At 36.9% G+C, this 25,269-nt stretch overlaps 2 protein-coding genes across 5 annotated transcripts in view; both read left to right on the plus strand.

Moving 5' to 3' along the window:
• The first annotated feature begins 474 nt into the window (after positions 1-474).
• Positions 475-14,789, plus strand: rnf128a (ring finger protein 128a). Of its 2 annotated transcripts, none has more exons than XM_067407983.1 (7): positions 475-1,058; positions 2,039-2,283; positions 8,417-8,488; positions 9,645-9,727; positions 9,850-9,946; positions 12,922-13,093; positions 13,309-14,000. In XM_067407983.1, exons 1-7 carry the CDS (start codon positions 635-637, stop codon positions 13,323-13,325), a joined length of 1,110 nt encoding a protein of 369 aa, XP_067264084.1. In that variant the 5' UTR covers positions 475-634; the 3' UTR covers positions 13,326-14,000. The 2 variants fall into 2 exon arrangements, with proteins under 2 accessions (XP_067264084.1, XP_067264083.1); XM_067407982.1 differs by lacking the exon at positions 13,309-14,000 and adding an exon at positions 14,070-14,789 and having other exon boundaries at positions 476-1,058.
• A 1,210-nt stretch (positions 14,790-15,999) lies between these two features.
• tbc1d8b (TBC1 domain family member 8B) overlaps positions 16,000-25,269 on the plus strand; it is a 17,189-nt gene continuing 7,919 nt past the window's right edge. For all 3 annotated transcript variants that reach the window (XM_067405504.1, XM_067405501.1, XM_067405503.1), the window contains exons 1-11: positions 16,000-16,257; positions 18,185-18,295; positions 18,397-18,515; positions 18,654-18,876; positions 20,724-20,964; positions 21,049-21,256; positions 22,021-22,188; positions 22,306-22,407; positions 23,141-23,291; positions 23,392-23,606; positions 24,594-24,711. In XM_067405504.1, the coding sequence (XP_067261605.1) occupies positions 16,131-16,257; positions 18,185-18,295; positions 18,397-18,515; positions 18,654-18,876; positions 20,724-20,964; positions 21,049-21,256; positions 22,021-22,188; positions 22,306-22,407; positions 23,141-23,291; positions 23,392-23,606; positions 24,594-24,711 (1,783 nt within the window). In that variant the 5' untranslated portion in view covers positions 16,000-16,130. The remainder of the gene's footprint in view (positions 16,258-18,184; positions 18,296-18,396; positions 18,516-18,653; positions 18,877-20,723; positions 20,965-21,048; positions 21,257-22,020; positions 22,189-22,305; positions 22,408-23,140; positions 23,292-23,391; positions 23,607-24,593; positions 24,712-25,269) is intronic.

Raw genomic sequence — 25,269 nt, forward strand, 5'->3', positions numbered from 1 at the left:
AAATACCTTTAGTTCAGCCAAAAATTAAACTTCTGTCATCATTTACTCCCCCTCAAGTTGTACCAAACCTGTATATATGTCTTTGCTGTGCTGAACACAAAGTAAGGTATTTGGAAGAATGTTTGTAACCAAGCAGGTTTCATTTTAACATCTACTGTGTCCAATACTCTTACATGGCCAGAACAATACAAAAAAAATATTTTTTTGAATCAAAAATACTAAAATGAGAAAATATCTATAGCCCTATTTGTTTTCAAAAGTCAAATAAAAAAATATTTTACTTTAACTCAAGTATTTATTTTTTTTGACATAGTATCTGTACTTTAAATACGTTACAATTTCTCAATATTTTTATACCCCTGAATGAACCACATAATTTTTATATTTTCTGTGCACAAGTACGAGTAAAGAAAAACAGCTTCTGTGGCTTTAAGAGAGGGGTGGGCGTGGCTTCAGGCTCAGTGACCTCAGCGAGGTAGAGTTTCTATTCAGTTGCGTTATTAAAACACCTGTAAGCGTTCAACAGGGAGCTATCGATTACGTGGGTTTGCGGAACAATTTTTCAATTGTTTTAAACCCAAATTGTGCTTTGAACTGTACCAAGGAGGACAGCACCAGGGCTGTTTTGCTTAATATGGGGCCTCTTGCAAGTCAGGATGTGTTTTCGTGGCTGCTGGTGGCCTCGGTTCTCCAGGTATCGAGTGTAAGCTTGGCGCAGGCCAGTTACCTGTGCACTGCATACCTGAACATTTCCTATACCATTCCTGAAACGAACCAAACCACCTGGCGTCAAGAGGAGATGGGACTGTATGGGCAAGACTCACCCAAAACTTCTGTCGTGGGCAATGTGTATTTAGCCCATCCGATCTATGGTTGTGGGGATGACACCGTTTATCGCCGACCGAACGACTCCCGGGGCTGGATCGCCTTAATTCAACGCGGAAACGGATGCACTTTCAGCGATAAAATTAACGTCGCGGCTATGAATGGAGCTGCCGCTGCTATCATTTTCAACGACTTCGGGGCTGAAAATCGGGTCATTCAGATGTCCCACCCAGGTATGTGACCCAACGGGCTTAGGACCACAGATGGCCTGCTGACCCTTTTTAGACGGTCCTGTATAGGGTTTAGTTTGTGTATATATTTATATATGCAAGTGTTCCCTTGTCTATTTATTCTGATCAATTCCAGTCTCTATTATTGGGTGACAGTTGTACTCTAACCCGGGCGTTGTGTTGTGTAAGTTGTGTAAACTTGACGGCTGATACAGAGATCATGCCCATTGGACCTCCTCAACGCTGAGAGCGCACACTCTGCTCTCGCCTGTCTAGGCTTTACAAAAGAAACGGGACTAGAACCGAAATAAGATCTTTTTAAAGCACAAATCCTCTCATTCACTGAGAAATTTACTGCGCGTTATGACCCATATTCCCGCTACAAGTCTTTTCAGATGACCTGTGATTAAATGTTTTATCACATTATGCCATGCCATAAAACTAAAGGGTGTGTGTAGCTATACGTAGATGTCATTTGCGGTATTATTTAACTATCATTGAGGTCCTATTATAGTTGTTGTCAATTTAGTTTTCAATTTTAGTTAAAGTATTCTTCACTAGGCTATATAAAGTGTAGTGTTTTTGTTTTTTAAAACAAATAACACCAAGTTAAACTAAATAAATGAAATGTTGCCGTTATATATATTATTTTATTTAGTTCAGTTAACGTTTATTTCAAATGACGAAAATGTTTTTTTATGGTTTTAGTTAACTATAATAACCCTGGTAGATGCTATTTGATGTGTCAAGCGCATGCAAACAAGTCAAGTCGTGCTCGACAGAAGTTCCATAACTTCCTCTCCCTTAAGTTAAAAACAGTTTATTCGGTTACGTGTTGGTAAACACGTTTAATGTTGCGTGTTTGGTGACGATTCGTATCTTTCCGTCTCAACCATCAGGTTGTTAAGCGCAACAGTGTCTGTTTTGGTTTGCGCATGCGTACTGCTTGTGTGTTCAGTATCGTCTCTTTTGTGTGTTTCTAGGCACGAGCATCGTTGCAGTCATGATTGGCAACTACTATGGGATGGAGCTGGTCCAACTGCTAGTTAAGGGCGTGCCCGTTTCCATAGCGATAGAGGTTGGAAAGCAGCACGGTCCCTGGATGAGTCACTATTCAGTGTTTTTCGTCTCCATCTCCTTCTTCATCGTCACCGCGGCGACTGTTGGGTACTTCATCTTCTACTCCGCGCGGAGACTGACCAGCCTCAGACAGCAGAACCGCAAACAGGTATAGATTTGAGTGGATGGCTGCTGATTTGATGAGCTATGAACCTCAATCTTAGTTTCGGCCAAAACACCTTTACGAAGGTAATTACAATAAAACTGTATTCATATAAGTACATACTTTTAGACAGAAATAATAAATCGACCTGAATAAATAGAATAAATTGTCAAACAAAAATTATTCGAAGGAGATTCTTTTAAATTTGTTACACTATAAGTGATATTATAGTTCAGTTATTTTTGCATGAACTATGGTGACTTTAGTTTATGCAAAAATGGTTGTCCAAGGATGTGCTGTGGGTTCCTCTCAGACTTGCACTACCATTCAAAAGTTTGGGGTCACTAAAAATTTTAATGTAAGAAGTAATGCTTTAATTCAGTAGGGATGCATTAAAATGGATAAAAATATTAAAGAAATGACAGAAGAAGTGACAGTAAAGAAATGTATAATGTTACAAAAGATTTCTATTTCAAATAAATGCTGTTCTATTTCTATTCATCAAAGGATCCTGAAAAATGCATCACGGTTTTCACAAAAATATTAAGCTGCACAACTGTTTTCAACATTGCTAATAATAAGAAATGTTTCTTAAGGACAAAGGCCTGGTTGCATGAAACTTCTTAAAGACTTAGTCCACCCAAAAATGAAATTTCTGTCATTAAGTACCCTCATGTCATTCCAAACGGTCCAGCAAAGTGGTAAAGACATAGTTAAAATTGTCAATGTGACTACAGTGGTTTAACCTTGATTTTATGAAGCGACAAGAATACTTTGTGTGTGAAAAATTAAACCAAAATAACGGCTTTATTCAACAATTTCTTCCCTTCACTGTCATTTTCCTACGCTGTTTATGTCGTATAGACAGTGCAGGCTTCCGGGTTCTACATCAGAACGCCGACTCATTATTGGCCGGCTCCTGCGTCACCACCGCACACATGCGTCGTGCTGCTCACGTGTACAGCGTCGGCCAATAATGAGTTGAATAAAGTCATTATTCAATATTTGAGTCATGGAGATTATTAAAGACAGTCTAACGGATGAGACAGAGCGTACTAAAATTTGATTCTATGAGTCCAGCTACGATACCAGAGTGGAAGTGATAAAAATATGAAAACGCTGGTGTTCATTCAGTTCTATTTTTTTTTTTTACAAAATACACTTTCACGTCATACTTTCAACAGGCTTATTTCAATTGCTAAAAAAAATACACATCGGTACTTCCTCCTCAATTAACATGAAATCATCCATTGTGTTTGAGTTCAGAAGATGACTTAAGGGACCTGGGTAGCGTTTCCCAAAAGCATCTTAAGCCTAAGTTGATCGTAGCTCCATTGCCACCAATGGAGTTATGATCAACTTAGGCTTAAGAAGCTTTTGGGAAACACTGCCCTGGTTTGATCCCTTAATTTCTTTAGGGCTAAATGTTTACTGAGGGCTTTGTTGCAAAGCATAACAGAACTTAAGGGAACTCTTAAGTAAATTTAGGGAAAATGCTTAACGACAGCCTTAAAGTTCTTTAAGTGTGAACCCTTAGGTTTTTTCTTGCAACCCATGTTTCACTAAGGGCAACCTTAGCCTTATAACTAAGGGTTTTCTTAATTTAAGAGCTTCTATGCAGCCTGGCCCAAATTAGCATATTAGAATGTTTTCTGAAGTATGATGTGACACTGAAGATTGGAATAATTACAGCTAAAAAATTCAGCTTTACCATAACAGAAATAAATTTGATTTTAAAATGCATCAAAATAGAAGTTATTTTAAATTGTATTAATATTTCAAAATATTGTGATTTTTACTGTACTTTTGATCAAATAAATGCAGCTTTGGTGAGCATAAGAGACTTCCTTCAAAAACATTGAAAAAACATACCAACCCCTAGCATTTAAAAGGTAGTATATAGCAAAAAGTAGTTACTGTTTAAGTTTTGTGCAAGTATATGAAGATTTGCACTTTAAGATAATTTCAGTGGCTTTGTACATACTGCAAAATTTTTTTAACCAAGGAGTGATAACCACATTTAAATGGCAAGTGAATCACTTCAAAGGCAATAGGCAAACTACACTAACACTGGAACTGAGAAAAAATGGCTTAAATTTTGTTTGCTTTCATATCAATTTATTTGCTGTGTTTTTTTCCTTTTTATAGAAATAGTCAGCTTCAAAATCGGTATGGTTGACAAGAAAAATCAAGGAAGTATATATAATGTGGAGTTGAAGTAACTCACAAAGACATTCATATATGCCGTTTATAGGCCAAAGCTTTTAGAGCCAGTCTTTCCACCAGAGTTGCTTCCAACCATTTTGTGGTCTGTGGTTAATTAAAATTTGACCAATGTACTTGAAACTTGCTTATTAAATAACATCAAGATAATTGTAAATAGACCTTACTGTTTATCAAAGTCACCATCTCTGATATTTCCATTAGTCACTGTCATTATCATAACAGGCGTTATTCACAGCAGTAACGAGAATAGAAAGGACATTGACTTTGGTTACTCATTTATACAGAAGATAGTTGATCTGCCCAGTAAGTGGTTGTATAAACAAGACTATTTGAGAGAGTTTCTAAATACAGATGTCAAAACCCAAGTACTGACTGTGTGATCCTTGATGATTTTTTTTTTTTTTTTCATGCTTGATTGTTTATTAGTCTGGTGTAACTAGCTTCTAACTTGTTGGTCTGGTTTCACAGTATTGGGCTCTGAGATCATCTTCCTTTTTTCACCTTTAATGGCATCACTGTATGTGCCTTTGGTTCAAGAATGGCATTAGGTCTAAGTTTAGTATCAAGGGGATGTTTGATCTCGGATAAAGTTTAACTAAAATCACAGCCCATCGGATATTATTACACACACACACACACACACACAGAGACGGAATGTTTTTAGTTTGATACTGTTGAAACTACACTGGGAATTTTTCAAAAATGTTGTTTTAAGAGGGGAATACTATGCAGTACTTAAAGGTTTAGTTCACTTTCAAATAAAATCTTCCTGATAATTTACTCACCCCCATGTCATCCAAGATGTTCATGTCTTCCTTTCTTCAGTCGAAAAGAAATTATGGTTTTTAATGGAAACATTCCAGGATTATTCTCCTTATAGTGGACTTCGATGGCCTCCAAACGGTTGAAGGTCAAAATTACAGTTTCAGTGCAGCTTCAAAGGGCTTTAAACGATACCAGACAAGGAATAAGAATGAAATGATCGGTCATTTTCGAAAAAAATACAACGGTTTATGCTTTATAAACACAAATGATCACCTTGCACGTGCTTCGGCTTCTTCAAAAAGCTTACGCTGTATGTCCTACGCCTTCCCTATTCTACTTACGGAAAAAATAGAACTGGCACTGAGTTTATTCCTTAAGTAGAATAGGGAAGGCGTAGGACACACAACGTAAGCTTTTTGAAGAAGCCGAAGCACATTTCTATGGCATCGTTAACAAATGTCAGTAGATCGGGAAGATTTTAAAACGAGCAGTTCATTCATAAATGTAATATCGCTGTGGAAATACAAACCGGAAGTCAAAAGACAACGAGCGCAACTCTGAAAAGGGGCGTGGCTACATAAGGTCTATAGGACTTGGCTCACAGACATCCTGCTAAATGTCTATCGGCCATTCATGATGCATCTGCGCTTCTCTCAGATTGCGTTTTTGATTATTCAAACATGACGATCATCAAATACCTGAATGAGCACAGATTTTAGGCCTCCTGCCAATAATCTCCATTAACTGTCGCTAAGCAGAAAATCAGGGCTAAGTCATGTAGTGTGTGGGCAGCATAAGCTTCTGCAGATGATCTAGAACAAACGTCAACCAGAGAGGGTCCATGTCACATCCCTCTTTGTGTCACTCCAGTGGCTACCTGTATGAATTTCAAGGCTTTGACGTTGGCCATCAGGACTGCCGTTGGGTGTGCACACTTTCCTTTCCACCATGTACAGCCAGTGAATGCACAGAAACGTGTGTTGCCTCCACAATGAGGTACAAAGTCGCTTTCTAGAACCTTCACCCTCTGTTCCTCTATGGGTGCCAACCTCCACCTGATCTGCTGAGATCATTGTGACTTTCAAGAAACAGCTGAAGACATGCCTCTTCTGTGAATATTGATTACAGTCATGAACAAAGGCAATAGCTCCTATTCTAAAAAGGAAAATGAAACCTTGTTCTGTCCTACTTTTTTTGCCTTTCTGTTCAAGCTTGTGTGTACTACTAATCATTGTATACTTATAGCATTGTATACTTCAAATTTAAGCTATATTTTATGCTTTATTTTGACTTTTGACTCAATTGGCTTATGATATATTGCTTATGTCTCTTTTTTGAGTTGTAGTAGATATCTGCTGTAGATGTATGTGAAGGTATAAAGTTGTTTATTGAAAATCCAATTCTTTAGTTAGAGCAAAAGATTTGATCTGCAGGGCTGCAGTATTTTAAGGAGTGATAGGTTTTTTTTTCCCCAGAGTAATAAGATTCATTTGACTTGTGTTTTGGGTTTGTGTGAGGAATAAAAATTACATCTTCCTTCCTACAGACTCAGGGTTGACACACTGCCACTGCCACACTGTCTTATTCATGGAATTTAGAAACATCAAATACATATTCACTCTGACTCATTTGTCTTCAGATAACTCAAGGTTGAGCTCAAGTCAAGGAAAAATCAGAAACAGTTCTAAGAAACCCAGTTTGTTAGAGGCCTGTGAGGTATACAAAAAGGGTGGACATTCAAGAGTTTTATATTTACTTGGTGGTAATACAAATCAATGGCAATAAATTACTCTAAAGCAGCACTTGAGCAAGCTTTGCTTTTGCTTTTGCATTCTATCTCTGATTAATATTTGTTCCAGTAAACATTGTTTCAGATTTTAAAAATTAAAAGGGTTTTATGAATGGAGATTTTTTTTTTTCCCCAAATGTTCAACTTATTATTTATTTGTATTACTTTAGTCATTCCATGTTCACATGTAAGACTATATTTATTGTAAGACATGCACAGTAACAGTATTCCTTTTGTCTGTTCTTCCAGATAAATTCAATTGTATATCTTTACTTGTGTCTTAAGCTACAGCATTTAGTTAAATGTGATTTCAGTCACCACAATGACTGATAGATAAAAAAACATTACTTGCCAGTTTGTAAAAAAAAAACTGCATTTAATTGGCATAAAAGAGCAGTGCTAGAGTTTAACATGCAACCTGTGGATTCGGTTTCAATCTGGTAGAGGATTCATATATATAACTATCTCTGTGTCAGCAGCACACAATTGATCGTCTTCTTGTGGATCACCAACACAGAGAAAGGTCATTGTTGTTTAGTCAATGAACACACACTCCAGAGTTTCATGTGAGCATCTCTGGTGTGAGTTATTTGAGCTCTGCAGGCATGTCCTATTCATTACTAAATTTGTGAGGTCGTATACAACTTAATGTTTCTGGATAATGTATTTGGAATTACAGATTTGGAATTCAGAAATGAGAGATGGACTTTTTTTTTTGTGGTTGAGCAAACTCAGAGCTTTTTGCCTGCTGGATGTGTCTACTTTTAGAGAAGAAAAGAGTATTTGTGGCCTTTTTTTTTTTTTTTTTTTTTTTTTTTTTTGGGAGTTTCTTTCATAAGGGGGAAGTATCCATTTTATAGGCATTTAAAGTGATTCATCATGAAACCAGACCAGCAAACAAGTTCCTTTTTCTGCCTGGACTGTGAAAGTTTTGAATCTGGATTGATTAAGGTCTCTGTATGTGTGAATGTGGTTTAGCAAGAGGTTCTTTTTTTTTTTGGTTATCTAATGCATTGACATTCATACATTTTTTAAGTCTGTCTCATGTGTCCGCATTCTTGTTGCAGCCACTAAATGTGTGAACCAACTGAGTAAATGAGTCCACAGTAGTTCTCTCGCTGAAGGTTGAGTTTATTTTTTTTTTAAATGCTAAATTTATATTTACTTAACAATCCTAATCTAAAGATCCTTTGTTGTAGGTGTTTGTGTAGCAGAGCAAGCACATCTGAGCACACTTTGTGCTGATACTCGTGTTACGTTTCTACAATTTTCATACGCTTCCTGAAAAACCAGTAAGACCAGACCAAAAATACCAAAACACTCTCACACATTTTAATCTGTTTGTCTGTTCTTTTTCAGAAAAAGCTGAAAGCTGAAGCAAAAAAGGCGATTGGCCAGCTGCAGGTCCGCACACTGAGACAAGGGGATCAGGTACATCTGAACATTTCATGTGTGCGCATGTAAATACAGACAAATAAACACTGTACATGCTTCTCTTTGTACTTATGCATTTTCTGATTGCCTTTGTGTTTTGTGCATGCACATGTATGCATGTAGTTTAATTATTTATTTATTTTATAGGTTTATTTATTTTTAAGTTTGTATTTGCTTTTGGTTTATATTTGTACATCTAAGTGCTTGTGGGCTTGTGACCTTTTTTTTTTTTTTTTTTTTTTTTTTTTTTAGGCAACTTGTGTAACAGGAGTATAAATTTTACAGCACTTTTAGGGTTTTTTTTATGCTGCACCTTAACCCAGTTGTTCTAACTCCGACTTTTAAAGCCGGGTAAAGGAACGTTTCTCACTTGTAATTTAGAAGCGGGGTAAGCACCACTTTTTACCCAGGATTATAAAAAAAAAGCACCACTTTTGTAAGAACGATATGGCAAATGCATAGCAACAGACAACCAATTGTGTGCCTTTTATATTCATGTGTTTTCAACAGTCATGGAAACACCTGAGTGTTGAATAATTAGACGTTTCAGCGTTTGAGTATCAAAAAGTTAAAAAAAGATGGTGACAAAAAAATGCCACAATTGGAGTAAAGAAAACACCATTTTATTCTTGACTTTTTTTTTATAGTTGGAAAAGTCTGATTAGGATAAACTTAATAGCACAGTCGTCAATAAAGATGCGTAATAATTGAACGATTATGTAAAACAAATTGCGTGCCGTCCAATCAGTGATACTGACAACACGAATATGCAAATAAGGATGCTTAGGAATGTCCAGTGAGAAACGTCAGCTTATGAATACCCAGGATTAATTGTTAACCCCAGACAAAGTATGAAAAATGTGAAACGTGAAGCAAGACAACACGGGATTCCATTTACCCGGGGTTTGCAATGACCCAGGGTTGACAAGTGTATTTCAAGTGTGAAAAGCCCTTTTGTAAATTTAAGTCAAAAGCTGAAATAAAGCATAAAATATAGCTAAAAAACAATGCTTGTTTTTTAAACTATTGCATTTTGACACAAATGATTGTATATAATGGCTTATTTATTGTAAATAGGATAACTTATTAATTGCAGAAGAACTTGGTGAACCATCAGTGTGAGTGATGTTTTGATGATTTGTGTGTTTCACAGGAGACTGGCCCCGATGCTGATACCTGTGCAGTTTGTATCGACTTGTACAAACCAGGAGATGTACTGTCAATACTCACATGCAAGTATGTCTCTCTGTCTTTCACTTCGTTCCATCCAAGTCAATCACAGATGTTTTCATTAATTTTTTCCTGTCTTTTCAGTTCTAATGTGGCTGTATAATGTGTTTGTGTGTGTGTGTTTGCAGTCATTTCTTCCATAAATCTTGCATAGAGCCGTGGCTGCTGGAGCACAGAACCTGCCCAATGTGCAAGTGCGACATTCTTAAATCCCTCGGAGTTGAGGTGAGGTTTCATATTCAAAAGACCAGCGTTTGACTTCATAAAGCTCTGAGGTGCTAGCAAAAGTCAATTTTTTATTTTTTTACTCCCTTCAATCTTTTTTTGAGACACGGAATCATAAGTTGAAATAATGTCATTTTTATTCTTTCAACCTACCTTCTTTCAAAGAGGCACCAGATGGAGGCACCTCTGTAGGTGGGATGTTGTGTAAACAATGTTCCTTAATGCTTTCTTGATAATGCCTGATAAGATGTCATTTTTCAGGTATCTGACACGGCCTTATTGTTAACACAGTAAAACAAAGAAGATAAAAGCTGAAATGCAAACAAACAGGAACTCTCAGTTTCAGTTTAAAGCTCTACCATGGCAATACAAATGTTCTGATGTTTATCATGCTAAAGTGTTAGCAACTTAGTTCCACATGAAAAATTGCAAAATAAAAACATAACATTACTAAGCATTATTTTAAAAGGAAAAGAAGACAAGGAGATGAGGCCAAATTCTATCTGTGCCTCATGTGTTAGTAGGCAAAGATGAACAGATGTTCAAAAGCTTTGGTGTAATTCTGGTTCAAGTGTGAGACGGCTTGTGATTAGAGTCATGCAGAGTCACAGGGAGCAGCGTTATGTTGATTTTTGTGTTGACTAATGTTAGGTGTCCCTTTGAGATGCGAGATATTGTGTTCTTTGTTCTTTGGTCACCTTCATAAATGACTCCATTTATTGTGGCAGTGAGTGAAGATGGATAGATATCCATCAGCAGTGACACACCTCAGCTCAAAGTTTATATGTCACATGTTCGACTGAGGCCGTAAAATGCTTTTTTTCCAGAAGCTACCAAATTACAAGACAAAATGTATGCTACCGTTCAATTGTTTGGGGTCAGTAAGAATGTTTTCTCCTTTTTTTTTTTTTCTTTTTTTTTTGAAAGAATTGAATACTTTTTGTCCCAGATGCATTAAAATTATTAAAAGTGACAGTAAAGACATTTAAAATGTTACACAAGATTTCCGTTTCAATTAAATGCTGTTCTTTGGAACTTTTTATTTATCAAAGATTCCTGGGGGAAAAAAAATTATCATGATTTTCAAAATTGTTGATAATGTTAACAAAATAAATAAGTCTTATAATAATAAATAATAATAAAAAAAAAATCTTAAGTACTAAATCATCATATTTGATTTCTGAAGGATCTTGTGACACTGAAGACTGGAGTAATGGCTGCTGAAAATTCAGCTTCGCTGTCATATAATAGAAAAAAAGTTATTTTAAATTGTAATAATATTTCACAATATTACTGCCTTTACTGTTTTGTTTTTTTGGGGGTTTTTTTGCTGCAAAATGCAGCCTTTCAAAAAAATCTTACCAACCCCAAACTTTTGAATAGTGTATATTGAGACAATAACATACTTTTACACATTTTATACAGATATGCAAGTAATATACAGATATATGGAAATATATCAAATTATAATATACAATAATATTATTTATTTATTTTTTGATATTAGTATTGACTTAATGTAGAAGTATTGCTACTTTTGATGTCCCTAAGCTATGCTGGTATTTGCTTTCCTGCAGCAAATACCATAATAACTGGGATACTTTTTTCTGTCCTTAGTTTTGCTTAGATATTTGCTCAGATATTTTTGGTGAAAATATCTGACAGATTGGGCAGCATACCTGTGGTGTTACATTCTGTTGTTTGTACTGTCCTCTGTAAGCCTCTTTGATCCTGCTCCCATTCCAGGCAGAAGTACAGCCTGACAGGATGCTTTCGATGGAGTACCTGTGGGCCCATCCTTGTCTTCCACAAGCATTGTTAGGAAAAAAAAAGTCCAGTGTTCTTTCTCCTCACACTGAATAAGTTAAAGTTGGCTTAAAGGATTAAGTGAATTTACTTTTATTCCTCATGTCATCCATGATGTCCATGTCCTTCTTTCTTCAGTCAAAAATAAATTAAGGTTTTTGATGAAAACATTCCAGGATTATTCTCCTTATAGTGGACTTCAATGGTCTCCAAATGGTTGAAAGTCAAAATTAGTTTCAGTGCAGCTTCAAAGGGCTTTAAACAATACCAGATGAGGAATAAGGGTCTTATCTAGCGAAACGATCTGTCATTTTCTAAAAAATACAACTGTATATGCTTTATAAACACAAATGATCGCTGCACTGAAACTGTAATTTTGACCTTCAACCATTTGGAGGCCATTGAAGTCCACTTTAAGGAGAATAATCCTGGAATGTTTTCATCAAAAACCTTCATTTCTTTTCGACTGAAGAAGGACATGAACATCTTGAATGACATGGGGGAGAGTAAATTTTTCATTCCATGAAAAATAAGAATTGTTTAAATGTGTGTTTTCCATGTAGTTTAGTGCAGTGTTATTGGTGTCACACTAGCTGGAGTTAAAATAAAAAGCTTGTTCACTAGAGATTGAACATTGGCTGACAGGATACTGAGCAGATTTGGTTGATACCCGAGGGGTCTCAGACTGTTCTGAACACCAAAGCATCTCCCACTGTGTTTGTTGCACCTTGGGAGCTCACTTTTGTTCTGGCTGTTTCAAAGAATGTCCTTAAGCAGTCTTGACCCAAGGTGACAAACAGCATACCTGTTGTAAGGGGTGTTAAGTGACGTTTATAAGTAACTATGTGTGATGTGTTCTCTTCTTATCCATCCTGTCATGAGCCTTGATTACAGTAACCAGAGGGTTGGTGGATCCTCTGTCACTGCTCTCACTGAAACTGGACTGCTGCTTAATCATTCACTGCATATACAGAAAGCTGGAGACTTTGGCAGCCTGGTTTTATTCTTTTCCCCTTCAAGTCTTGAGTTCATAATTTTAGGGAATTTGCCTTCCAGTCTAGTTTTCAGTTTTGAACATTCAATCATTGCACACACACAAAAAAAAAAAAAAAAAACATTTTGCCAGATATTTTCTGAAATGTATTTTCCTGAACATCTCTCTCTCATAGTTGGATGTAGAGGAGCAGCCACAGATTTCAGTGCCTGATTTCAGATCCTTTTCTACCTCTGAGGACCTGCACAGTGAGACAGCATCACACACACACAGTGAGACTGCATCCTCTGGATATGCATCCATGCATGGAACCGAGCACCTCAGTCCTGCCGAAGGCACACAGAACGGTACGAAAACACACACACACAGCCACATTACTCGCATCATTTAAAAATGCACTCCAACTTATTGTGATTGTACTACTTAACTTTCACATAAAAATATACAGAACGACCGAGTATCTGTGCTAAATGTCAAGCATTAAGAGTAATAGAAACATTAATTTACACATACAGTACATGCGTAAACATGCAATTATATGCAGATTTTTTGTGTTTTGCAGTGAAAACCCACCAATAACCAATGATGGACTTATGTAATTGTTGTTAGTGACGATATACATATGGTTGCCTGTAAATATTTTTGTACATAATTACTGAAATTGCTGTCCATGCACAAGGCAATGGTGGTACTGGCATAGAAATACTCATAATTCTGCTTTGCTGAAAATACAGAAATATGTTTCACACAATAGCTTGCACACTAATGACACTGATTGTACTGTACTGTACATTTAAATGTTTTAAATTATTAGTTAACGTTTTTGCAGTTTAACAATTATATCCTTGTCTATTATTATTTTATACAATTTATAAGAGCGTTATCAGTGATTGCATTCACTTGAAATATTAAAAAACAAAAATGCATATCCAGTGAAATAATGTACTTTTAAATCTAATCTACTGGTGAAATTAAGCAAGCTAACACAAATAATGCATTGTTTTGTTTTTTTGTTTTTTTTTAAATCAAAATACTATATAATATTTTGATAATAAATAAATAAATCTACGTCTAATCATTTATACGTCTAAATAATGTCTAATAGTTTAATGCTTCACTGATGTTACTGGTTTGATGAAGCTGTTCACAGTGTATAATAAAGCCGAAGTTTGCAATGTTATACATAATGTTGGAGATGATTGTTGTTGTTGTTTTTTTTAAACCCTAATGGAGAAAATGATTGGGGGGGGAAAGATGCTTCTAGAACCAATCTTATTTTTATTGGTCTTTTGGTCTGAGTGGTTTGTTGTGATTGGTTTGCAGGTGTGCAAGAGGAGCATGTGGACGTGTCGCCTCATTATGATAATCTTGCCTTCGAGGGCGACATTCACAGACAGAGTGAAGTCAGGACCTGAGCAGCACGAACAAACACTGATACAATGCACTCTTATAGATGAATGAAGGGTTTTGATTTGAGGACTTATATTGACGCACTGTTGAGCCCTTTTCTGATTAGTTTCTGACTAAGTGCCTATAAATTCTCTCTCTCTCTCTCTCACTGACTATTTGTATCTGTGGGGGACCACAATGATTACTGGGTCAATCGGAGGTCAGGTTATAATTGTCTATGGTTAATTCAGGTTATTATGATTTCTAATTCAGGGTTTAATTCCCACTGTGGGTGTGTCAGGATTTGAGACTCACAGCCTTCCATAGCGTCATGAAGATGTCAGAGCAGCTGTGGAGACACACAGAGAGAGAAAACAGTGCTCCACCTGCTGTACATCAGAGGACTTAATGCATACTGTACTTTTTCCCTTTTTTCATGGCTTATTAAAATATATTGTTCCAGTTTTGATGGAAATTTAAAATTTCAGAAATATTGTGCCTTTCACACACTTATGTAAGTGTGCAAAATTCTGCATACACCTATGGGGCTGGTTTTAAAATGTATGGATAAAGTTCTCCTGATTTTAATATTTAAATAAGAGATGGAAATATTTCTTTACTCTTTCAAATGAATAGTACTGACATTAAATTTAACATTGTAAATAAAATCTTTTATGAAATTTCCTGTGTATGTGTGATTATTCCTATTCAGTGAATTTTTTTAAGAAGCTCTGTTCACAATTGAATCGATTCTTTTTAGTGAATCCAAAACAATTCACATAAATCAAAGTAGATCAAATGAATCTGAATCACTTACTGACCAGCAAATTATTACTTTTGTCATTAAAGAAATGCACCAAGAACTAAAGTTTAATATGACAATGCTTCGTTGTGATGCAGTTGTGTTGTAGTCAGTGAGGTTTCATAAAAAATGTATAATATTTTGTTTGTTTAGGATTTTTTTTTTTTTTTTTTGTCCAATATATAGTTAGAACCAATTATTACGGAAGAGGATTAGGGCCAAGCAAAAACAAAAAATAAATAAATAAAATCATCTCGAGATTAAAGTTCTTAAATTTCGAGAAAAAAGTCTAGATAAAATGTTGAGAATAAAGTCATTAAATTATGAGAAAAAATAAAATTAATAAATTACAAATTTGTTCTCATAATTTAACGACTTTTTTCTCTTAATTTAATGACTTTATTCTCATAATTTAATGATTTTATTCTCAACATTTAATCTCGACTTTTTTCTCGAAATTTAACGATTTTTCTCGAAATTTAACGACTTTTTTCTCGTAATTTAACGAGTTTATTCTCAACATTTTATCTCGACTTTTTTCTTGAAATTTAACGAGTTTTTTTCTCGTAATTTAACGAGTTTATTCTCAACATTTTATTTCGAATTCTTTCTCGAAATTTAACAACTTTAATCTTGAGATGGTTTAATTTTTTTTTATTATTGCTTGGCCCTAATCCTCTTCCGTATTACTGATCTTAACTCGTTTTAAAAAAAAAAAAAAAGAAAGAAAAGTAAACACCTTTTGCGAGAATTTTTTCAAAAGTACTTAAATAATTGTTGTATAATTATACTTTTCAACTCCCATCCCTAGTCCTGAATCACGCTTTTAACGGCTTAGTCATGGTAGAAACCACGAGCTCCAGGTAAAACCGCTATGGGCCGTATCATGACAACCTGTCGTAAACATGTGCTGCTGTTCCTTTAAATAATTTGAAACAAAGTCATAAGGTGGGCGCGGGCATTGTGGGAACTGTAGTCGATAGTTTTCAGGGCAGCGCTCTCCTCTGCTCAGCGGGGCAGATGTGGAAGACTACAATCCCAGTGGCGCCGGTGTCGCTTGTCTTTGGCTCAGTTTCTGTCGACGTGGGAAAAGCGGTCCAAGAGCAAACAACACTCAAATCTATGGGTGTATGCGCTTGAGATGATCCGAGTGTCATGCAAGAGGACGCGTATCTCTGAAAACAAATTCCAGCATGTGGCTCAAACCCGAAGAGGTGCTTCTCAAAAACGCGCTGAAATTATGGGTGACGGAGAAATCCAACGATTACTTCGTTCTGCAGCGCAGACGCGGATACGGGGAGGACAGCGGAGGATTGACAGGTACCGGGAACGCGCGGATGTCCGTGTGCAAGCTGTAAACATGACCGGCTCTAATGCTTTAATTATTGTGCTGAATGAGAACCCAAATGTGATGTCCTTTTCGGTGTTACGCCTTAAAATACACCTCAATAGAGTTTTAAAACTATTGATTTTGTTCTAACTCAAAGTCCTTTTGCTACAGTTCAAGGGTTAATGTATCCTTGCAGATATGATGTTTTTTTGCAAGTTTCGCTATCAGTGGTCTGATGATGTGCTCTTTTGAGTGCTGACGTCACCACTGCGGTAAACTGACCGTGTGCATAAAGGTACTTAAAAATGCAACATTCCTCCAGATATTATATGTGTAGGATCTGAAGCCTAAACAGGTTTAATAAGGAGACTATCTTATATATGGACTTGGTCTCTCCTTTGACAGGAGTTGTTGCGTCATGGTGTGACGTCAGATTGTTTAGGTTTCAGGTGGATTCAGCGTGTTTACAGACAGATCTGAAAGAAGGCCTTATTGATTGGTGCTGTAACCTGGGGATATCTTGCCAGTAAAGGGCGACACGATTACTGCAAGTTTTGTGTCATTTTAGGCCAATTTACATTGTTCCTTTTAAAGGTGCACTTTTGTTTTTTTTTGGTAGGCTAATATAAAAAAGGTTTTCCACATAAACAAATTAACAGTTTTTAAAGTTTTAAAAAATGATGTACAGTACACTCACACGAAAACTCTAGTGATATCAGTATAAAACTATTTACATGTTTATTTATTTTTACAATTGGTCCACTATTTTAAATTGTATGGAAAAATGAGATGAGAGGATAGATGCAAGCAGGACTACAGCTATGCCATTGGAAGGGGTGCTCAAAACTGTAAAAGTCATAATGTCATGGAGTCTCCTCCAGAACAGAGGAATGTATGGACAGAATTGTTGGTGGGCTGATTATAGGTTTTACTCTAATTAGTGACAATTTTTTTCCTTTGGAGTTCATCACCATGGAAACCTTTGCTTCATGGCTAAGAGCCATAATACAGCAGCTTCTTTCTGAAGCAGTGTAGAGAGGACAGATTTTCAATGACTAACATAAAATTTGTCCCTGCTAACATCAGTGTGCCTTAGAGACATTGCAAGAAGTGCCACTCATACCTCATATTACTCTATGTTGTTCTGTATATTTTATATATCTGTATTTTAATATACTTTAAAATGTTATTTATTCATGTGATGGCAAAGCTGAATTTTCAGCAGTCATTACGCCAGTCTTCAGTGTCACATGATCATTTAGAAATCATTATTTTAAAGACCAGTTCACACCAAGGACAATAGCTATAACGATAACAATAAAGAAATAGTTTTAAAAATTGTTCTAAATATAAAAGATATCATTGGAATCACTTTCACAACAACCACTTCTAGCTGATGAATGATAATGTTACAAAAGCTTTATATTTCAGATAAAGGCTGTTCTTTTGAACTTTCTATTCATCAGTTGAGAAGGACACAACTGTTTTCAACATTGATAATAATAATAATAAATGTTTTTTGAGAAGCAAATCAGCATATTAGAATGATTTCTGAAGGATCATGTGACACTGAAGACTCGAGTTATGATGCTGAAAATTCAGTTTTGCATCACAGGAATAAGTTGCATTTTAAAATATATTCAAATAGAAAACAGTTATTTTAAATTGTAAAAATATTTCACAATATTACTGTTTTTGCTGTATTTTGGATCAAATAAATGAAGCCTTGGTGAGAAGAGACTTTTTTTAAAAACATGAAACAATCTTACCGTTTAAAACCATTTGACCGATAGTGTAGAAAAACTGACCACATTCAATTACAATTCAGACTGCAGGTTTTAAGAAATGTAGCTAAATTTTAGACTCAGGGATATGTTTTTATAATGTTATGTTTGTTATTTCACATTATTGTTTCAGGCTTGCTGGTTGGAACTTTGGACACAGTTCTTGACTCTACAGCCAAAGTGGCCCCGTTTCGCATTTTACACCAGACACCTGACTCTCAGGTGTACTGGAACATCGCCTGTGGTGAGAGAGATGCTGCACACAGTGTTAATGTGTATGTGAGGGCTTGGACTCCTTTCATTCAGTTCCTGATGTAATATATGTCTCTGTGTGTGTGTGTACAGGAGCATCTATAGAGGAAATCTCACAGCACTGGGATTGGCTGCAGCAGAACATCATCAGAACTCTCTCTGTGTTTGACTCTGGTGAAGACATCACCAGTTTTGTCCAGGGAAAGATAAGGGTGAGAGGGTTATTTGGCTCTCACATACCGTCAAATGTTTTTCCCCCCTGTTTTTGTGTTTTCCGGTATTTTCGATATTAGCTCCAGCAATTGCTTTTGTGTTGTTGACTTTAGCGGTGGTATGTTGTGTTTGTGTAGGGTCTGATAGCAGAGGAGGGCAAATCCGCAGGTGACGAGGAAGATCCTGAGCGCTTCCGGGAGGCAGTGCTGCGCTTTGAACGTCTGTTCGTATTGCCTCAGAGAGAGAAGCTTGTGACATATTTCTCTTGCAGCTACTGGAAAGGACGAGTGCCAAACCAGGGCTGGATCTACCTCAGCACCAACTTCCTGTGTTTCTACTCCTATATGTTGGGAAATGAGGGTTAGAAACATTCTGGCCTGCTTACATTAAATACACTGCTCAAAAAAATTAAAGAAACACTTTTTAATCAGAGAATAGCATCAAGTCACTTAAACTCCTGGGACATTGTTCTGGTCAGTTAAGTAGCAGAGGAGGGTGTTAATCAGTTTCAGCTGATTTGGTGTGAGACGACCCCCAAAACAGGTGGAGGCCACTGATATTTTTTTTCCCTACTCATCTTTCCCTACCGTTTTTCACTAATTTTGCATTTGGCTAGGGTCAGTGTCACTACTGGTAGCATGAGGCAATACCTGGACCCTACAGAGGTTGCACAGGCAGTCCAACTCCTCCAGGATGGCACATCAAAACATACCATTGCCAGAAAGTTTGCTGTGTCTCCCAGCACAGTCTTAAGAGCATGGAGGAGATTCCAGGAGACGGGCAGTTACTCTAGGAGAGCTGGACAGGGCTGTAGAAGGTCCTTAATCTATCAGCAGGACCTGTATCTGCTCCTTTGTGCAAGGAGGAACAGGATGAGCACTGCCAGAGCCCTGCAAAATGACCTCCAGCAGGCCACTGGTGGGAATGTCTCTGACCAAACAATCAGAAACAGACTCCATGAGGGTGGCCTGAGGGCCTGACGTCCTCTAGTGGACCCTGTGCTCACTGCCTGGCACCGTGGAGCTTGATTGGCATTTGCCATTGAACACCAGAATTGGCAGGTTCACCCTGAACACATGTGACAGATGTCTGTAACATTGTTCAGCATGACTGGTTTGGTGGTGGGTCAGTGATGGTCTGGGGAGGCATATCCACGGAGGGACACACAGACCTCTACAGGCTAGACAATGGCACCCTGACTGCCATTAGGTATTGGAATGAAATCTTTGGACCCATTGTCAGACCCTACGCTGGTGCAGTGGGTCCTGGGTTCCTCCTGGTGCACGACAATGCCCGGCCTCATGTGGTGAGAATATGCAGGCAGTTCCTGGAGGATGAAGGATTTGATACCATTGAATGGCCCCCACGCTTGCCTGACCTAAATCCAATAGAACATCTCTGGGACAGGTTTCACCTCAGACTGTCCAGGAACTCAGTGATGCCCTGGTCCAGATCTGGGAGGAAATACCCCAGGACACCAGCCGTCGTCTCATTAGGAGCATGCCCCAACGTCGTCAGGCATGCATACAAGCACGTGGGGGCCATACAAACTACCATTTTTAGTACCATTTTGAGTTGCTTTCCATCAAACAATGTGGCATCCTTTCATTTCTTACACATTACCCAGTCCATATCATTATAGATATCCAGCATGATATTTTTCCCCTTTGAGATCTGATGTGTTCTCAAAGTGTTCCTTTAATTTTTTGGAGCACTGTATATTATGATCCTTTTGCCAGGGAGCCACTTCCTAAAATATAATGCTAGCAAGGTATTTTCACATTTGAAGACCCATGTGTTAGAAATATACAAAGCATATAACATCAAGATGTTGTTTCTTAAATATAATGATTGGTTGTTATTTTCAGCGTATCATGTCTTGTGGCCCCCTGGACCCCTATTTGAAAACTCCATATTAACATGTAACTGCCTAAGATTACATCAAAGATTACTCATTATTACGCAACTTGGAAATTGTAATTTTTCCATATGCAAAGAGGTTAACCAATCATAATTGAGGACATTTACATAGCAAATTCCTATAGTGATAGTGATAATTCTGTCATCATTTATGTATGACTTTTTTTCTACTGTGGATTTTAAGACAAGATATGTCACGCATTACTCTATAAGCGCTTCATATGTTGTGGTTTCCTCCTTTTACAGTTAGCATCAGTATTATTCATGTTTGTGTGTTTCTTGCTTAGTGAAACTGGTGTATCCCTGGGATGAAGTGAGCCGTCTGGAACGCACGTCAAATGTGTTGTTGGCAGAGAGCATCCGTGTGCGTGTGCGTGGAGAGGATCATTTCTTTTCGATGCTCCTAAGGCTCCAGCAGACATATCTGATCATGCAGCAGCTGGCCGACTATGCCATTTTGCGGTTCTTTGATAAAGAAACATTTAATGCTGAACATCCACTAGCCAATCCCCTTCACATCACGCAGAGGTGCATCAGTTTTTTTTTTTCTCCTGTGAATGTTACCTTTGTTTTTTTACTAAACAATGTCTGACTTTACTGTAATATTTGCAGGGCTCTGGAAATGCATGCACGGAATCAGTCATTCCGGTCATTTTTCCGGTTGCCACAGGAGGAAAGCCTTTGTGAAGTGTACGAGAGTTTCCTCTGGGTTCCGTTCAGCCATGTCAATATGCTTGGAAAAATCTGTGTCTCTGAGAACTATCTGTGCTTTGCAAGCCAGGATGGGTCTCAGTGCCATCTCATAATACCTCTATGGGAGGTGCGTAAACTGCTCATTTTTCTGCAAACTGCAAAGAAATCTGTCATGGTGAAGACTGCCCTTGAGAAAAATAAGTATGCTTAATTGCATTGCAGATAATATAATTGAAATAAAAGGCCACCTAACTGTACTTTACAGTACACTTAACTTTCATTTACATTTATTCATTTAGTAGACACTTAATCAAAGTGACTTACAAATGAGGAATTCATCTTAAATTCTTATTAATTTAATGAATCTCGGTTCATCTTTAAGAGGCAAGAAACACAAGAAGTTCTAGTAATATAAAGTTTCAGAATAGTACAAGCTAGAACAGGGAGGGATTAAGGAATAGTGAAACTATAGAAGAAGAATTTTCATTCATGTCTATATTTCTTTTAAAAGGTGCACCTTATAATAATGTCAAAATAAAAGTTTTACTTTAATTTTTGTAGAGAAGTACACTTATTTTGATGTGTTAACATACTAAAACACATGTAAAGTACTTGATTATAATTTATGTAGTGTGTTATGCTATATTACATTTAAAGTTAATACACTTTATATGTACTAAATTACAACTTCAACATGGTACATTTTAATTACAAATATATTTAAATAAATGACATAAGTTTCAATAGAAATGATGTTGTAGTACAGTATATTTTTGCGGCTGGAGAGTTCATTCATGAAAATTCCTAGTTGTTGTTTTTTTCGTTATCAATGTGTTTGTATTTTTCTAATGCTGATTTCTGTGTGTTTTTGGAATTAATGTATGCCTGCAGGTATTTAGTGTGGAGCTGCCAGACCGCAGTAGTCGTGCCCTGACTGTGTGTCTGCGTGGCAAGAGAGCTTTGCGTTTTTCTGAGGTTCGGGATTTTGAGCGACTTACTGCCACCATTCGCAGAAAATGTGGCACAGCAGGAAGCCCCCAGCATTGTGTCAGTAATCCGGTAATTCCTCTTCACTCCAGCCACTACTATAAAGAAATTATGTGTTTTAGTTTGCATGTCATGCCATTCCAGAGGATACTTATTGGACACTAAATTGTATGTGTCTTTCTCTCTGAGGATGAGGAGGGTGTGATGGTGGGGCAAAGTCAAGCTGTCAGCACTGAAGCTCTCATGAATGTCTTTCATCCACACGATGCGGAAAACCTTGACCCCAAAATGGTACCAATGACCTTATTGCAATATTGGTGTAACGTTAGTTAAATAATGAAGAATTAGTGGAATCAAAGCAAGTGGTATACACTAACGTTGAAAAGTTTGGGGTTAGTGAGTTTTTTTTGTTTGTTTTTTTTGTAAGAATTTTATATATTTACTCAGTGAGGACACATTAAATTATGGAAGCCCATTTCCGCCACTAAATAAAAAAATAAAAACAGTAATTGCGAGTTTATATCTCAGAATTGTGACTTTATATCACACAATTGTGAGAAAAAAAGTCAGAATTGTGAGATATAAACTCGCAATTGCGAGATAAAAAGTCAGAATTCTAAGAAAAAAAGTTAAAATTACTGTTTTTATTTTTTTATTTAGTGGTGGAAATGGGCTTCCATATTAAATTGATCAACAGTGACAGTAAAGACATTTTCTATTCATCAGAGAATCCTGAAAAAAAAATGTATCATGGTTACCACAAAAATATTAAGCAACACAACTATTTTAAACATTGATAATAAAGAAATGAGCAACAAATCAGCATATTAGAAAGACTTCTGACAGATCATGTGACACTGAAGACTGGAGTAATGATTCAGCTTAGACATCACAAGAATAACGTTTCATTAAAATAGAAAACAGTCTAATTTTGATTAAATAAATGCAGCCTTGATGAGCATAAAATACTTTTTTTTTTTTTTTTTTTTTTAATCTTACAAATTTTTAATCCCACTGTTGACAGCTGAAGGAGCGAATGAAGGAGCAGTCATGGCAGATCCACTTTGCTGAATATGGCCGTGGAACCGGAATGTTTTGCACCAAAAAAACACGTGATCTCATTGTACGAGGAGTTCCAGAGACACTCAGAGGAGAACTGTGGATGCTCTTTTCAGGTGTGTGTTGTCCTGTTTGTGTGTGTTTATTGGTGTGAGTATGTATATGTCATGTCGGTGTGTGCTGCAGTTTCTACATGTATGTTTGCTTCTGTTATAGGTGCAGTACATGACATGACCTCTCACCCCGGTTACTACGGGCGCCTACTAGAGGAGTGTATGGGCAGCAGTTCACTTGCATGTGATGAGATTGAGAGAGATCTGCACCGCTCCCTCCCGGAACACCCAGCATTTCAGAGTGACACAGGAATCTCTGCCCTTCGCCGCGTCCTGACTGCCTATGCTCACCGCAACCCCAAAATTGGCTACTGCCAGGTATACGCACACGTGACTCTTTCATTTAGTTTTCTCACATGGTCTCAGCATCAGATGGCACAGTTCAGAGAACATCTGATTCTTCTTGTTCACAAAAAAGCTTTCTCAATCAAGTTACACTCTGACTAAACAATTTCAGAGAGTCATACAAGTTTGTAATGGTCTACTGTTTTCATGGCATAGAATTTTTGAAATATTCACTTAACAAATGTTTAAATGTCAGTTAGATGGTTGTGCCCTGTCTAAGTGACCAGTTGTAGCTTCAAAGGGAAGCAGACTTTATTATGGTCTAAGTTTGTATGCAACATCCTCCTTTTGCACAGCAATAGAGCTTTATCTGTGAGACTAGCACACACACAATTATTCATTATCATGCACCTAAACACCAGCACAAAAAGATTTTTTTATTGCACATTGCACTAATATTTGATATTAAATCAGATATTTAACAAAATGAGAAAAATTAGAACCATCTAAATCTATGGTGATAAAGAACATAACATGAGCTATGGAGCCTCTTATAAATATTTTTGTTTTAAAAACAGGAAGTACATGGATGGTTTTGGTAATCCAACACTTTGTGTATGCAAAGTATAAACATGGAAAATATGCAAAGTGTATTTGAACAATATGGTGACTGCGTAGAAAAAAAAACATGATTTGTTTTTTTATATTGCTGTGAAAGCCAAACAATTTGTAAGAAGTCAGATAAAAAAAAAAAAAAAAATTATTTAGATTAAATTTGTCTATACAACTACATCACAAACTCTTAATGGGTCCGTTCACTTGAAATGAAATTCTGTCATTACTCACCCTCATGTCATTTCAAACTCATATTTATGTTTTTATTCACTTTATTGACTGAAAGTCTTGTCTTCCACTCATTCTAACAATGATTTGAATTTCAGATATTGTATAAAACCCAAATAAAACTAGCATTTGGCTTTAGAAGATTTTCACTCATTGTTTATATGTCGGTCTGTCCAGGCGATGAATATCCTCACGTCGGTGTTGCTGCTGTATGCTAAAGAGGAAGAGGCCTTCTGGCTGCTGGTTGCTGTGTGTGAACGAATGCTCCCAGACTACTTCAATCGCAGAATTATTGGTATGTGTGAAAGCTGGTTATATACATCTCATAACTGGAATTTTATTGAATCACCTTAATAAGCTTGCAGGTTGCCATTATAATACAATGACAAAAGGTGTCAGAATTACTCAGATGGTCCTTACTGCAGAACATGAGATGCAGGGGGGCGGGGTTGGCTCTAGATCCAACTCCTCCCACTTTACATATCCCTAATTCTACCCATCTCCACCCCCTGGATCTGGATCCAACTCTTCTCTCTTTACATATCCCTAAACCTACCCATCTCCACCCCCTGGATCTGAATCCAACTCTTCCCTCTTTACATATCCCTAAACCTACCCGTCTCCATGCCCTGGATCTCGTGTGTTCTTCAGTGAAGGGCTACTGAAATTATTTGCCCTCACAACTGAAGTGAATTAAAATTACTGAGCTTTGTTAATTTGTGCTCTGCAATTATCAAATGTTTGCCTTTTTTATGTTAAATACTTTCTCATATCCTGTTTGGAATTGTTTGCAATTCTGCAAATATTTGCAATTCTGATTGGTGCTTCTAGTTACAGTGTACTAAATCTATTT

This window comes from Chanodichthys erythropterus, chromosome 13 (genome assembly GCF_024489055.1).
Source record: "Chanodichthys erythropterus isolate Z2021 chromosome 13, ASM2448905v1, whole genome shotgun sequence".
Classification (NCBI taxonomy): domain Eukaryota; kingdom Metazoa; phylum Chordata; class Actinopteri; order Cypriniformes; family Xenocyprididae; genus Chanodichthys; species Chanodichthys erythropterus.

Bases quoted from the DNA above. Each gene is read 5' to 3' on its own strand.
- rnf128a (XM_067407982.1), top strand. From the start codon at position 635: ATGGGGCCTCTTGCAAGTCAGGATGTGTTTTCGTGGCTGCTGGTGGCC. The intron at 1,059-2,038 runs GTATGTGACCCA...GTGTGTTTCTAG, and splicing joins CATTCAGATGTCCCACCCAG to GCACGAGCATCGTTGCAGTC. The intron at 2,284-8,416 runs GTATAGATTTGA...GTTCTTTTTCAG, and splicing joins GACAGCAGAACCGCAAACAG to AAAAAGCTGAAAGCTGAAGC.